Source organism: Macrobrachium nipponense, chromosome 14, assembly GCF_015104395.2.
Source record: "Macrobrachium nipponense isolate FS-2020 chromosome 14, ASM1510439v2, whole genome shotgun sequence".
In the NCBI taxonomy this organism is placed as follows: Eukaryota; Metazoa; Arthropoda; class Malacostraca; order Decapoda; family Palaemonidae; genus Macrobrachium; species Macrobrachium nipponense.
The window spans coordinates 39,775,737-39,792,505 of record NC_087207.1 but is presented as its reverse complement, the minus strand read 5'-3'; the positions used below and the strand labels follow the sequence as shown (position 1 = coordinate 39,792,505).

At 44.0% G+C, this 16,769-nt stretch overlaps 1 protein-coding gene across 1 annotated transcript in view; it reads left to right on the top strand.

Moving 5' to 3' along the window:
* LOC135226200 (brefeldin A-inhibited guanine nucleotide-exchange protein 3-like) overlaps window positions 1-16,769 on the top strand; it is a 166,294-nt gene that overhangs the window by 113,583 nt on the left and 35,942 nt on the right. Inside the window, 2 exon segments of the mRNA XM_064265643.1 lie at window positions 4,250-4,397; window positions 4,757-4,915. Of these exon segments, the coding sequence (XP_064121713.1) occupies window positions 4,250-4,397; window positions 4,757-4,915 (307 nt within the window).

Sequence of the window (16,769 nt, the reverse complement as noted above, 5' to 3'; positions counted from 1 at the left end):
CCCATCGATGACGTCGCTCCCAGTCGTCTCCTATGCACTGCCTCTCTCAGCCATGGCATCATCTCTGCCACTCAGTTCACTACATCTCCCTGCCATGTCATCGCAGCTTTCTCTTGCAGATCAGTCTGAGGTTATATGCCAGGCAGTGCTCAAGAGGTTGGACTCTGTTTTGGATGATAAGTTGGCTGCCTTGTCAGTGGGAGGACTGGAAGGAAATGTGTTGCTTCGTCCCCACCTCCTGTGAAGAGATCGCATAAGAAACCAGTGCTGTCTTCCTCTCCCTCTTCTCCCTCTACACCATGTCAGCGTATCAAGCGTTGGAAGGCTAAGGACTTTGTTCTTTCTTCGTCTACGAGGGAGGAAAAATGTGGACGTGTTCTCGAGAGTGTTGGTGTTTCGGAGAGTGTTAGTATGTCTTCCCTTGTGCAATCTGCAGTGGCTGCTTTGTCCTCTGCAATGAATCACAGGTGTGTTGCAACCTCCCCGTCCGTGCACACCGCGAGCGTATTGCAACCTCCCCCGTCCATCCACATCGCAAGCGTGTTGCAACCTCCCCTGTCCGTGCACGATGCAAGTTCTCCTTCTCCCAGGCCTATTCATCGCCGTAAGGGTCTCAAGGCGCCTTTCAGGAGGTCAAAGGTGGTGAGCGCTTAGTTGGTGCAACAGGAGTGTTTGCCTGCCCCTCTCACTGGTGCTTCCAAGAGTTCGACTCTGGGGGGATTCTCCTTTGATCTCGAGTTTTCGGGATTCCTCTCCAACTCACATTCATACATCTGCCAAGCCTGTGACCATTCATGGACATGTTAATGAGTCATCTGTTGGAGGAGTATGTAGTGATGTTCCTAGAGTTATAGTGGGTTTGTCTCGGAAGCCGGCGCGTGGACCCAGCCCAGACAGGTTAATTGGTGTTTCAGACTGTTTGGCTGCTGATCCTTCTGTCAATTTTAATGGGGAAGGTGCCTTAGAGGAACCTACACATCCTTCTTGTCGTCGGTTTCCGTTGCCGGAGCAGGAGGAGGGAGACACACAAGAGTTTTTGTCTTCCTTTTCGGAAGTTGTTGATCTCATTCGTGGGTTCAAAAATTTGGAAAGTAGGACTCAGGCTCAGTCGTCTTACACTCCTGCTTGCCTGGAAGCCTTGGTGGGAGCTACGCAGGCTCCCAAATCTTCTCTTCAGCTTCCCTTGTCGGAGCACGTCCAGTCGGTCTTGCATAAGGTTAACGCTTCTGTTTCGGACCGGGACAGTTCGCTTTGCTCTAGGGGCTCTGCCAAACTACTACCCCCACCTTTCATGAGACATAAGAAGTACTATGCTACGAACTCTGCATTTTTGATGTCACTCCATCTTAACCCAGACATCATTCGCCTGAAGCCGGGATTGACTTTAAAAATTTGTCTCTTTTCCTCTATGAAGGAATGATTCTTCTCCTGCTTGATCTGCCTTGCCTGCTTGACTTCTTTGAATACCTCCTTATAGATTCCCATAATTTTGACCCTTCTGGCCACAAAGCCACAACTAAAGAAGATTCAACTTAGCCTGACTTCTTGGAAAGAAGTGCTGGAGAAGCATCTGTTGCTTCTGGACTTTTATCTGTCCTAGGGCCTACTGATCAACTTTGAGAGGTCTGATCTAGCCCCTTTGACAGGTCACCTGGTGTCCTTAGAGAACCTAGTTTCTAAAAGTTACTTGCGCATTAGCTTCCTCTAGCTCAAGTGGCTGTATGTAGGAAATTGTTGATGTACCCATTTTTCTAGATCCCAACCACAGAGTTTGAGTAATATAATATTTGTTAATGGCAGAGCCCCCAGAATCTGCCGAAGAGAATTCTGTTAGTTTCATCAGATCTTGAATAGTTTTTTCCACCACCTCAGATGTGGGCTGTGGTGCCTACTTGTTGAAGTCTCAAGCAATATGGCATGGTTCAGGGATGAGAGCTACAGTCATATAAACTACTTGGAGCTTCAAGCAATTTTCTTAGGACTCTTAAGTATTCATATCCGTCTTATTGGGTCACTGCATCGGAGTGTTACTGACAACACCGCTGCCATCACTTACTGTAGACCCATGGGTAAACAATAATGGTCTCTTTGCTTGTTAACCACTGTCATCTTCACATGGGCAGAAAGATGCAAGACCACTGTTGCTTCTTGGTTTGTCCTTAGGATTCTCAACATCTTGGCATACACACACTCAATAGGGTTTGTCAGATTTTTTTTGGAGTGGTTCCTCTAGCAGATGTCTGGCAAATGTGGGGGACAATGTTGGTGGATCAGTTCACCAAATTATTAAATGCCAAGCTACCACTATACTGTTTTCACAACTAAACCTAGCACCTTAGGCTCTAGAGGCCATGCTCCAGACTTGTAGTGGTCTGCGTGCCTACATGTTTCTTCCATTTGCACTGTTTAGTCAGATTCTTTTTTATGAAGCTTCAGGTGTCAGCCAACACCCAGATGGCTCTCATCAGCTCATTTTGGCTGCAACAGACCTAGATCACATCATGGACTTTTCCAGGGTTTTTTTCTTACTTGGAAGTGTTTTCTGAAGGAAACGCACTTCCACCAGTTTCACAGTCATCCAAGTCATCCGGAGTCTGCTTCTTCATGTATCTCATTAATGTCAAGGAGCTTTTCTCTTTGCCATTAAATTGTGTCACTTTGCTCTATGTTCAGTCCCCCTGGTCTTCTTTTAACTTTCCCAGTTGGAATTTGATTCCCTATGTACCCCTTTTGGATGCCTCTTTCCTGGATTTGAGTTTAAATATTTTACAATTCCTGGTTGCCCTGACCTTCATTAAGGGTGTCTGTAAACTCCAGGCCCTTTCAGGCAAATTATCTTATTCCAGCCATTAGTCTTCCATGGTTCCTTTGTTATATAGGAGTTTGTGGCCAAAGCCCATTCTTCTAACAAGGGCAGCTCGTTCTTAGGTTACTTTGCCATTCCTGCCTTGCCTTCAGCTCCTGCAGATAGCTTTTTTTGTGCCATGTAAGAGCCCTTAAGTTGTGTCACTAGCAGTCAGAATCCTTCTGACCACTTTCTCATCTGCTCATCTCTTCCTTCGCAGAGGTTGCCAGAATTATCCTGCTTAAAAATTCTACTTCCTTTTGACTTCAGCATATTAATTCATGGCCTTAATTTGGCTGTAAACTCAGGAGGGCCTTATAGCAGCTGGACATTAGGGCCCAAGAGGTTCAAGTGCTCTCCTCCTCCCTGGCCTTTATGCATAATCTAGAGTTCTCTCTTATGCTTCAGGTACATGGTATTGCCAGAGTACTTTTACAAGATTTTATCTGTGGTGTCACCCATAAATTTCTTGATGTTTATTATTTGGGACCTAACATTGTTGTGGGTCATCTGCTACTGGTTGAGAGGGATCTAGGACATTCATCCTTGTCTTCTTTGTTGCATCACCCTCATAATGTTGGCACAGTTGGAGGATTGTGTTTCCAGGAGTACCCATTTTTCGTGCTGAGGAAGTGTACTGGCTTGGGCTATGGCTTCCTTTGCAGATGCACTTAAAGGACACTACCACTATTTTGAATGTTGCAGCTGCCTTTACAAGGAATTGGACCTTTTGCATCTAGGTCTGCTGTTCTCTGAAGGCCCATATTTGCATCTTCCTCTAGTAAATTGCAATTCAAATTATTTATGTCCTCTAGTAAATTGCAATTCAAATTATTTATGATTAGTGGGTTTGTGGGAACATATTTTTTTCCTGATAAAATGGGTTTTATTGCAAAAATCATCAGTGCCTTCCCTTCCCATGGACAGTGAAGTTAGGCTCACTCATAGTTTGGTTTGGCTATTCTTTTTTCAAGATCTTTAAAATCATTGCGACTAGGTCTGTTTTTTGCAGAGTAAAATTATTATGAGTAATGGGTTTGTAGAAAAGTGTAATTTCCACAAAATTCTGTATTTTCAGTTGGTATGTGTTTGTTACAGCTTCTTGGTAACTTATTTTTATCTGGTCTTGGTTCCTGGAAAATGGGAAAAGATTTTTCTGTTCTTAATTCTTTCATGCAACTTTACAGAGTTTCTTTCTGTAAAACATTACATTGATAAATGAAGATTGTAATTATGCACTCAATCATATGAAGGCTGCAAGAGACCTTATCATATGAAATATGGTGTATTCTGCAGTTTCCATAAGGAAATGAGGAAGAAAACTATTGGTGTATGTATACAGGTGTATCAAAGTACATTTTCTATCTCAGCAGATTTGTTCACATTATTGAAATATTGTTCTAGGTTGTTTGATGATGCAGCTACAAAACTAAACATGTCATCATTAGTAAGCTTTTTAACTGAACTATGTGCAGCTTCACAAGCTCAGCTGTTTTCCCGTATGTTGCCGCAAACTCCTCAGAAAGGACTTATTATATGGCCCAAGAAAAAGGTAAGGTTGTTAACTTGTTTACCTCAAACAGATGACTTTTTGATATTTTACAGTTTATATTGTAATATGCTGTATCATAGTAAGTTGCTCTAAAATATTTCCTCTGTAATGATTACAGTAGTAACATAACTGTTACAGTATTAAGGTAGTGATGTAAACAATGTTGGCTTTTAGTATTATTAACATGCAAAGGTATTTGACTTTTGAGTTTGAAACATACTAGAGATAACATAAATTCTAAAGTCCCAATTATCATAGTTCATTCAAGTACAGTAGTAGTATGTATATTGTGTGAATAAATCCTTTTTTCTTAGAGAAGTATCATGAAAACTTGGTAATTATGTTTTATGTTGTTTCAGAGTACATCAGGAAATAGTTCTGACTTACTGAGAGGGAAGGGTGGAGATATTCTGCTGTTACATAGATTAGCTGAAGTAATGCTCAGAGCTGTCAGATCAGGAAGACCTTTAATTCACATCATGAGAGCATGGGCAGTTGCTGGTCCTCACTTTATGGAGGTATGATAGTGAAAATTACAGTCAACATGAGCCCACTCACAGTTCTGGATTTGCAGATTTCTGTATGGAACATATATAGTACACATTATTTGCAAAAATTCACCTATTTGCAGTATTTTTCAGTGAGAAATATTCACTAATTACTGTATTTTCATATAATTTTCATGACTAAAAAACTTTACGATAAACTACAAAAATACTCATATAAGCATTTTTAGTGTTTTTGTTGTGTTTAAACTACAGGCAGTCCCCAGGTTACGACAGGGGTTCCGTTCTTGAGACGCGTCGTAACCCAAAAATTGTCGTAAGCTGGAACATCATAAAAAATCCTAAGAAAACCTTACTTTTAATGCTTTGGGTGCATTGAAAACTATGTAAACTGCATTCTTATTGCATTTTTTCATCAAAAAACCTTCAAATATTGATTATTTTGGTGTCATATTTCTTTGTTTGCCAGATCAGTGTTGTAGGCGTCGTAACCCTGGAAATAATTCCCGATGAATGTAATTGAAAAGCGCCTTAACCTCTGGAACGTTGTAAGCCGAGGCCGTCGTAACCTGGGGACTGCCGGTATCAAAATAGGCAGTTCTAAGCCTTTTTAGAGGGGTTTTAAGTATTCACGGATTTCAGCTATTCACGGGACAAGATTGACTGAATTGTCTTGCCAAATTATATATTCATGTAACCAGCCCAAGAAGAGTCTACTTGAGACTCAGAGGTCTGGAAAAACTAAGCCCTATTAATAATAATATATATTCACCATGCCTTATCAAAAATTCATAAGGAAATTACATTTCAGGCAAAGAACTGGAGGTAGGGACCCGAGAAGCTAATTTTGTCAAGAGTCCCAAGTTTTAGGTACAGAGTGGTCTTTGCATCAGACAGGCTGTTTCTCCTTTACCCCCTTCTTTCCTATGGGGGAGACCCAATGTTAGAAAACCTCTTCAACGATGAGGCTTCAAACAATAGAGCTAGAGGCCTATTATTCAGTGGTCCCGGATCCGTTTACTATGGGAGAGGATGCCCTTTAGCATTCTTGGGGCGATCTAGAAGCGTACGCCTTCCCTATATTCTGCCTGATCCATCATGTATTGAACAAGCCAATGGGTTCCAGGAATCTCAGGATGACCCTGGTAGCACCTTTATGGCCCCAAGCAGAGTGGTCCCCAGACCTTCTGTCTCTTATGTCAGTGGCTCCAAGAAAAATTCCTCCTTGGCATAACCTTCTCTGCCAACCACATGTAGAGAGGTACCACCAATCGGTAAGGTCCCCATCTCCTCACAGCTGGAGACTGTCCACCATCTCTTGCAAGTGAGAGGCTTTTCTCGCAGAGCAGCAACTCAGATGCCCAGCTACCTCAGTAGATCTTTCTCAGCCATGTCCCAGGGCAAGTGGCCTGCCGCTGTGATTGGTGTCGTCAATAAGGTTTCTCTCCTCTCAGAACTACGGTTCAACGGATAGTGGATTTTCTGATCTTCCTCAGATCTGAGGAGTGTCTCTCTGCATCTGCTATCAAAGGCTACAGGGCTGCCTTGGGATTAGTTCTTCATCTGAAAGGCATAGACATCTCTTCATCCTGGGGGATCTCTATGTTGTTCAAGAGCTTTGAACAGTCTTGTTCACCTAGCTCTTGAACAGTCTTGTTTACCTAGAGAACTCAAATCTCCTACTTGGCTTCTGAGTAGTCTCATTCGGGCTCCATTCGAACCACTATGTCGATCATCAGACAGAGAACTGACTATGAAAACAGTTTTCCTTCAGGCCTTGGCTTTCTTGAATAGAGTTGGAGAGCTCCATGGCCTAGATTATGATGGAAACACATACCAGGGATTGGAGGTCCATAGCCTTCGAGTTTGTCCCGGAATCCATGGCTAAGACTCAAAATTCTTCAGTACATGATGACAGATTTACCTCATTTTCCAATCCTTCCCTGAAGGAGGTTGTTGATAACAATCCTCAAGAGTTATTGCTTTGTCCTGTCAGAGCACTGCATTGCTATCTAAGAAGGACTTGTCACCTAAGGCCTAGATGTCGTAGACTTTTTGTTAGCACATTCCGAGCAAAGAAAGAAGTTCTGTCATAAATACTGTGCATGCAAGAGTGCATGACATCAGAGGAATAAGTTTCTCTCTGGCCTTTAAGAAAAACTTGTCTGCTCATAGGATTTTGAATGCTGGTTACTTGCTTTGGCAGACCACTTTCGCTTCGTTTTATCTCAAGAACTTTGCCCACAAGTCCTTGGACACTTTTTTTTCCTTGGGTCCAGTGGTGGCTGTACAACAAATTGTGTAGTTCATCCAGTGCACCTGCGAGACAGTTCATATCTTGCCTAAGATGATTGTGTGGAAGAGAGACTGAGTGAGATGACTGGTCTCTTTCTTTCCCTTTTTTCATTTTGCATTCCTACGAGTAGGTTGAAGATTAGACACATTATACGCTGGAACTGGCTTGATGCAAGTTAATATGGAAGCCTTACTGTTATAGCAATTATTTTTTTGTTCCATACAACATACAAATTTGCTTCTCAGTAGCATGCACTCACCTCTCAAGCAAGGGGAGTGAGGAGTGGTGACAAACCCTTTGCTTGTGGCTGGCTTAGTTTGTTGCTTGAACAGATGACATACTTGTATTCTTCCATGGATGCATTCGCGGATTTCTCTCGGGAACGTTTCCCCGCATTATTCACGGAAAATTATAAAATTCGCTGTATTTTTCTATTAGAAATATCCACAAATTCCTGGTGTTTATTATCATTTTCATCATAAAATGTACTTTTCGTGATACATTTAAAAAAACCAAGCATGAAAATTTTTAGTGGGTTTTTCTTCAGTTTTAACTAACAAAATAGGCTGTTTTTAGCATTTTTATAGGGGTTCCAACATTCGCAGGGTTTCTTGAACTATTCACGGGAGGTGTCTGGTACATATCCCCCGTGAATACAGGGGACCACGTACATATAATATAGATATATATATATATATATATATATATATATATATATATATATATATATATATAATATATATATATATAATATATATATATAATAAATATATATATATATATATATATATATATATATATATATATATATATATATATATATATATATATATATATATATATATATATATATATATATATATTTATATATATATATATATATATATATATATATACAGTAGTACCTCGAGATACAAAAGGCTCTACATACGAAAAGTTTTCAAGATACGAAAGGTTGTTGCTGTAAAGTCCCGAGATTCGTCCGGACCACCGAGAACAATTTTAAAACCTCCCGCGCCGCCAACTGAGTAAACTCGCCACCATCCTCCCGCTCTCCCATGGTTGGTTCCTGATGCTAGTCACCCCATAAGGTCCTGCTCTCCTATTGGTCAGCATCTACCCCTTGTGCTTTAAGTATTCTATTGGTAAAAGGATGCTGTAAATTGAAAAACTTATTCATGCAATACATTTAATAAAAAAAAACATTAGGTAAAGATTAGAATAAAGAATAGAAATGAATGGTTATTATTTACTGTTTGGTAGTTTCAGTAGTTGAAGAGAGATAATGAAAATTTATGGCTTACTGTGTAAAGTGATTGCTTGTCGATCGTTCGATACTCGTAAGTGCGGATGTAAAAACCAGACGTTTGGAAGCTTTTTTTTTTTTTTTTTTATTATAGTTAATGGTTACTTAATAATTATTTGAAATAAGTACATGCAATACATTTAATAAAAAAAATGTGAATTAGATATCATAAAATATAAAATAAATCAGACTGCCAACAAATGCATATTTTTTTAGAATTCTTCTTCTGTTTTATTTCTGGGCTCAGCTCGTGTCGGCCTATGAAAGGATCCTTAATATCATTCTTTCTAGGCAAAATTAATCTAAAATTACCAGAGAAAAACAAAATTAAGAAAATGTCAGTAAAACTGGAACACACGCTCACTCTATAAAGAAAGTTGTCCGGTATGAGAATTAGGGGCGAGTGGGATCACTACCACGAGACATTCACCATTTAGACCTTCCAATCAAACTCCCCACTAGAGAGAGCTGATTACTAACGGGTGATGCGGACCGCTACTACTACTACTAGGGACGCCACGGACAGCAGCGCCCCTAGCGGTCATCCTTAATTATTAGACAGTACGCGTTGTACGCATTTTTTCACTTGTGCAGTACCGTATATCTTTGGATTTACCTCCTTATCTATCATGGAACGTGCTGCCATCGCATCGGCTAAGTTAAGTGCCTCATAAGTAGTATTTTTACCGTATTTTAGTCTTCCAGGGACCAGTATTTTCCTTCTTATAGGTCATATATACGGTTTCCCGGTCGACTCGTGGCGGCGCCGTGCTGCCTCATGTTAAGAATTCCCGGTCTTCCATACTGGGACTTCTTGTACTTATGGGCTTACTATATCACGTTCATCGTTTTTTACATCGCCTTTTTAGCTAGGTTAGCCCGTTTACCATTTCTCTTAGTTTGGTATTTAGGGCTATTCTGTGTTTCTGGCTCAGCATCCCGGCTCTTGCTCTTCATCGGCTATCGCTGGCTCCGAGTAGTCTACTGTTCCTCGGAACAGTTTGCCTCCTCCTGGCTTCTTTTTCTTTTACTAAAAGTGTCTTTTCCACCTTTTACGATGTAATTTTAGTTCTATTTAGGGTGTTAGGCTAGCCTAGGTGCATGTCCCATGTATTGGTACAGCCTGGTTCATGTGGCCCTCCCACGGTTGTGTTGCTATCGCGGCTTAGGCCACTTGCGGTCACATGTTCCATCGCACCTTACCCTTCCCCTTCCCTCCCTACCAGGTATAGGGAGGGTCTGGGGGACCCCTTGGTTGCCTTGGTTGCCATGACAACCTCAGTAGCCTTCCTCCCTCCTTCTCTGAGGAGGCCAGGGGTTCTTCCCAGCTGGGGTATAGGGCGACCACATTTTGCTTTCGTACGGGTCACCGAGCGGGTAGTTGTTGGGACGGGGAGGAGTAGGCCACCCCCCCCCTCTCTCTCTCCCGCCGCGTGACGCCCCGGGAACCCCCCCCCCCCCCCATTGCTCAGGTCCACCTTTCCCCTACTATAACGAACGGAGCCTTCCGCCGCAGAGGGGCACCTTTGGTTATAGTTCGTCTGGCTCCGCCAGCGGGCGGGGTGGTCACTACTAGTGGTCTATTGCTTGCCTACTATATCCTTCCCTTTTTTTCCCGCTACACCGGAGGAGTAGCTTGCTTCTTACCCGGGCACTCTTCTAGTAGCGGGGGAAAAAGACTGATATTTATTTCGTTTATATATAAAGGATATACCTAATTTCACGATGAATTTTAGTATTATATAACTGTGTGTATACCATCTCCGCGTTTTCCCAGTCGTGGTTTCATCTCTCACCACCACACCTGGTTGGATTCTTTCTCTTGTCTCCGGCGTAGCCTTGGACAAACTCCAACCATCTTGTTACCACACGTATTATGGCGGGGCTCTGGTTTAATCTAACTTTCTCGCTCCGGCATGCAGCGGAGCAATGGTTAGGCTGTAAGTGTTCTCCTGATGCTTATGTATCTTTCCACTTACAGGCTACCAACTGTCAGGTCCTAGGGTGCAATGCGACTCTGTACGACCCCTGCGCCCACGATGAGTGCAGGACTCACGCCGCGTGTGCTACGACTCACAACGCCATGATCGTCTGGCACCCGGAAGCCTGCGCCATCTGTTATGACCTTGTCAGTCAGCTGGTGGGGGGGGTAAGTCGATTTTAGACTTCTTTATCGTATTACTAACAACACTTAGTCATAAGCTTGTTAAACCCCGTCCCGCACTAGAACTTCAATTTCGCCTTCTCTTTCAGGCTGCCGGTGTGAGGGAAGTCGCCCTAGCAACCCTGAAGGGCTTGGGTGGGCGGCTTCGGGAAGAACGCCGCCAAGGGCCAGCCATACATCTTGGACAAGAAGCTGGCCGTCCAGATCTCCCGGCGGCAAATCAACAGGATACGTTGACCCTATCTCTGCAGCCCCTCTCATCGCCTCCATCCAGCAAGAGGTGCAGCAGTCGTTCGGGGCCGTGGCCACGCAAGAGCCGGTCCCAGACGTCGCAACCTTGGACCTAAATATTGAGCCTATGGCGGTAGGTGCGGAGGATTTGTTGGTTGAGGTAGGTGTGTCGGGCGCCCAAGGTCTTTCCTTGGGCGCTCCTGGATCTTCTCCTGTCCCTTCTTCTACTGCTTCTTTCCAAAGCTTTACGGGATCTGAGATCCCTGCCCGCTCTCCCGCTCTCTCTGTACCCCCAAAGGTGAAGGGACAGAGAGAACAGAAAGACCCTCCATAAGACGACTTCTAAAAAGTCGTCGTCGTCTTCTTCAGTTAAGAAGTCTTCGACTTCCTATGCTGACGCGGTGAAGGCTAAGCCGAGCTCTTCATACTCCAAGAGCTCTAGAAGCAAGTCTTCTAAGGAGAAGGCTCGCGCTCCTGCTGAGCCAATGCCTTCTCCGGCCTCCACCGCATCCACTCCGGCAACGCCGGTTGGAGTAGTGGGACCGAGCACCTTTGATCCCACTGCCTTCTCAGCAGTGGTGATGCAACAGGTAGGAGAGATGGTAGGCTCGCAGGTCTCCGCCCTCGGAACCAAGTTCGAACAGATGTTCGCACAGCTGTCGAGCACCCTTAGTCAGTCGGGCCAGTCCCATCCAAGATCTCTCTAACAGAGTTAGAGAGAATGAGGACCGAGTAAGCTGGGCTTTGCCTCATGGACTCCTCATCCAGTCTCCCAGTAGCAGGTGCTGGCATTCTCCAGCTACATCCTTTATTGAGTCCTACCAAGCCTTCTCCATGGATAACCCATGGAGAGTGGCCGCTTACGCTCCATTCAAGGACGGTATGATCTCTGTCCCGGAGTGTGGAACTCGAAGGATTGAGGACTTCGAGTTTTATCCTCCGGGATTGACTCAGCCTTTCATTGGATCATGGCCTAGGCTGACCGTGGCGGCCCTCACTAGGGAGGACAAGATCTCCAGAGAGAACGTGCTTTATAGTAGAGAGCACGCTCAGCGGGAATGGGTTCACTGCCTTGAGGACTGGGAGTGTACCAACACCAAGGCTCCAGGTGGCTTTCAAGAGTCCTTTCACAATATTTTTGCGACGGAGGAGGAGGCTTCTCTTCCGTCGCTACCAAAAATAGGGAAAGCGACTCTTCAGACAGTCCTCAAGGAGAGCCCATGCCACAGCTGAGGGAAGCGGATTCTACTTCTCCGCTCTTTCCAGCCTTCGGAGAATTGTGGGAGAACTTGCCTGCCACTTTCACGCTTGGTAAGCTCAAACCGGACTGTGCAATGGACCAGTTTGGCGAAAAGCTTCCAAGGCTGCCTGATACCTTGATCCAGGCAGAGTTCGACGCTCGAACTAGGTTTGGAAGATCCCTCAATTCTCTAATTATCACTGAGATGGGCTGCTTCGATCGTATGGCACAGAACCTCTATTTTAAGATTCTGGCCAAGTCTCAGCTTCAAACAGTTCAGACGGGATGCTTTCGACTTCTTCCAAGCTAGGAGGAACTGCCGAAAGCACGTTCTGCAGGAATGCACTATTAGGCACGAACCTAATAGACTCCTGGCTTCCAGCATGTGGGGGGCGGACCTCTTCCCAGAGTCCGCTGTGAATGAGGTGCACCATGAGGCTGCTAGGCTCAACCAGAGCCTTAGAGCTAGGTGGGGTATCTCCTCTAAGAGGAACAAGAATCCGCCCCCGCTGCTGGTAAGAAACTAAAGAAGTCTGGTAAAAGGTTCCAGCCTTACCAAAAACATCAGCAGCAACAGCAGTTCGTTCAGCCGTCCCAGTTACCCAACAGGGACAACCTTCAACCTCAAAAACGGACACCCAACCCATCCTCCTGTTCTCTCCTCAGTCGCAACCCTCGACCTCCTACGCAGTCTCGCCGGCCTTCAACCCTATGTATGAAGGTCAGGCTTACCCTCCCTTTAATAGGCAGTCGAGAGGTAGCAGAGCGAGAGGCCACTTTCGCCAGCGTGGCACAGAAGAGCGACAAGGGGTAGGCAGTTCAGAGGAGGGCGTGGAGGTCAACCCGCCCAACAACAGTGAGGCTCCCCAGGTAGGAGGGAGGCTGTTCCTCTTCCGTCACAGGTGGGGGTTCAGCAATTGGGCACAGAGCATAGTGTCCAAGGGATTGGGTTGGAGTTGGATCAAAGATCCCCTCCAATCAAATCATTTTATCAGGAACCTTCAAAGGAATTGACAGATTATGCGAGCGAACTCCTTCAGAAAGGAGCTATTGCGGAGAGTCAAGCATCTAAAATTTCAAGGTCGCTTATTCAGCGTGCCAAAGAAAGGCTCAACAAAAGAAGGGTAATCTTAGACTTGTCAAGGCTAAACTCTTTCATTCGTTGCGACAAGTTCAAAATGCTTACCATCTCGCAGGTAAGGACCTTACTTCCTCGTGGAGCCGTCACATGCTCCATCGATCTTACAGACGCATACTATCATATCCCTATAGCCAGGCACTTTCCGCCCATTCCTAGGATTCAAACTAGGAAATCAGACATTCTCATTCAAAGTGATGCCCTTCGGTCTGAATGTAGCCCCCAGGGTATTCACGAAAATAGCAGAAGTGGTGGTGCAACAATTGAGAACTCAAGGGATAATGGTAGCAGCATACCTCGACGATTGGTTGATCTGGGCACCAACAGTCGAGGAATGTCTCAAAGCCACGAAAAAGGTAGTTCAATTTCTGGAACATCTGGGGTTCCAGATAAACAAGACGAAATCCAGACTTACTCCAGAGTCTCGTTTCAGTGGCTAGGAATCCAATGGGATTTGTCTACCCACAATCTGTCAATTCCAGTGGTCAAACGGAAAGAAATAGCCAAGTCTGTGAAACAATTCCTCAAATGCAAACAAACATCAAGGAGAAGCCAGGAAAAGAATCCTAGGTTCTCTTCAGTTTGCCTCAGTGACAGACATCCTCCTGAAAGCAAAGCTGAAAGATATAAACCGAGTTTGGCGATCGAGAGCAAACGCCAAATCTCGAGACAAGTTGTCAGTAATTCACAGATCCTTCGCAATCAACTCCGTCCATGGACAAAAGTGAAGAACCTGGCCAAACTAGTACCCCTTCAATATCCCCTTCCAGTGTTAACCATTCACACGGATGCCTCCCTGTCCGGGTGGGGGGGATATTCTCAATTCAAACAAGTTCAGGGGACTTGGTCAGTTCAGTTCCGCCAGCTCCACATAAACGTCTTGGAAGCAATGGCAGTATTTCTACCCTGAAGAGACTTCTTCCCCCGAAAAAGTCTCATCTAAGACTAGTTTTGGACAGTGCAGTGGTAGTTCTTGCATCAACAGAGGAGGGTCCAAATCCAAACATGTGAACCATGTCATGATAGCCATCTTTGCACTAGCAGACAAACACAAATGGCATCTGTCCGCCACTCACCTGGCGGGGGTAAGAAATGTGATAGCAGACGCTTTGTCACGGTCGGTCCCTCTGGAAATCAGAATGGTCCCTGGACGACAGGTCATTCCAGTGGATATGCCGGAGAGTCCAGGTCTCCAAGTAGATCTCTTCGCTTCACAAGCAAACCACAAGCTCCCTTGCTATGTGGCCCCCAACCTGGACCCTCTGGCTTATGCCACGGACGCCCTGTCGTTAGATTGGAATCAGTGGAGAAAAATTTATGTCTTTCCTCCAGTGAATCTTCTCTTGAAAGTCTTGAGCAAGCCTGAGGACTTTCAAGGGACTAGTAGCCCTGATTGCTCCAGACTGGCCCAAGAGCAACTGGTATCCTCTGCTTCTGGAATTGGGTCTCCGACCTCAACGGATTCCCAATCCCAAGCTGTCACAATCAGTACAAATGAGGACTGTGTTCGCTTCCTCAGGAATTCTTCAGACCCTAACTTTATGGACTTCATGAAGTTTGCGGCTAACAAAGATGCTAACATTGATCCACAAAACATCCTCTTCCTAGAATCAGATAAGAGAGTCAACTATTAGACAATATGACTCAGCTGTTAAAAAATTAGCATCCTTCCTGAAAGAATCAAACACTACAACCATGACAGTTAACTTAGCTATATCCTTTTTCAGATCCTTGTTTTTTGAAAAAGGTTAGCAGCTAGCACTATTACTACTCATAAATCGGCTTTGAAGAAGATCTTCCAGTTGGGTTTCCAGATAGACCAAACTGAATCTTACTTTACGTCTATCCCTAAAGCCTGTGCTAGACTTAGACCTTCTCAAAGGCCTACTGCAGTCTCATGGTTCTTAAATGATGTCCTCAAACTAGCATCAGATACTGACAACTCGTCTTGTACATTCATAATGCTTCTTAGAAAGACGTTATTCTTATTAAGCCTAGCTTCAGGAGCTAGAATTTCAGAACTGTCGGCTCTATCCAGAGATGCGGGGTCATGTGGGGAATTCCTCCCCTCAGGAGAAGTTCTGCTTGCTCCGGATCGTAGTTTTTTGGCTAAAAATGAGGATCCTCTTGCAAGGTGGGCTCCTTGGAAAGTCATCCCACTTCCACAAGATCCTTCTCTCTGCCCAGTATCAACTTTAAGAGCCTTTCTATCTCGCACATCCTCAAGATCCTCAGGTTCTCTCTTCATGAGAAAAAAGGTGGTACTTTATCAGTAAAAGGAATTAGACAACAGGATCCTTTACTTCATTAAACAAGCCAATCCTGATTCATTTCCAAAAGCACATGACATCAGGGGAGTAGCCACCTCAATTAACTACTTTCAACATATGAACTTCGAGGATCTTAAAAAGTATACTGGATGGAAATCTCCGACAGTCTTTAAACGTCACTACCTAAAGTCCTTGGAATCTTTAAATTTTCTGCAGTAGCAGCGGGAAACATTGTTTCTCCTGAGACTGTATAGTAGTCATAGTATAGATCCAGTCTCCTTTCTACCTACCTCGTCCAACATGCCTCACCCTATCGCCATGCTACTCGGATACTCTAGCCTTAGCCGCTGAGATCATATTAGTGGATTGTCCCCTTATTTTTTGCTAGGGACATCCACACTATGTACTTATAATGGTACTTCAGGGTACCTACCCTTATTTGTTTTTATGCCTAGGGTAGGACACAATGTGTTTGTATATTATGTAAATACCTTATTTAAGTGAATCTATTTTGTTAAATTGCATTGCATTATTGTATATTACTATGTTTAATATAAGTTAATTTTAAGTACTTTATATTATTGGCTTTCTTTTTATGTCATTGTTTTTAGAATAAGTTAGCTTTAACTACTTAGTTTGTATTCTGTAATATACCTGATTCACTTATATTATATCCCTCTTTTTTTACAACTGATTTTCATTTGTCCTTTTTCCCATCTTGTCTGTTTCTCTGGTACTCTTTCATAGGCCGACACGAGCTGAGCCCAGAAAAAGGATTTTGACGTAGGAAAAATCTATTTCTGGGTGATTGGCTCGTGTCGTCCTATGAAACCCACCCTGTATTTGTTTGCCCCCCCTGCAGGACAAGATGTTCATAGATTAAGGATGACCGCTAGGGGCGCTGCTGTCCGTGGCGTCCCTAGTAGTATAGTAGCGGCCGCATCACCCGTTAGTATCAAGCCGCTCTCTAGTGGGGATTTTGATTGGAAGGTCTAAATGGTGAATGTCTCGTGGTAGTGATCCCACTCGCCCCTATTCTCATACCGACACTTCTTTTATAGAGTGAGCGAGTCAGTTTTACTGACATTTTCTTAATTTTGTTTTTCTCTGGTAATTTTAGATTAATTTTGCCTAGAAAGAATGATATTAAGGATCCTTTCATAGGGCGACACGAGCCAATCGCCCAGAAATAGATTTTTCCTACGTCAAAATCCTTTTATT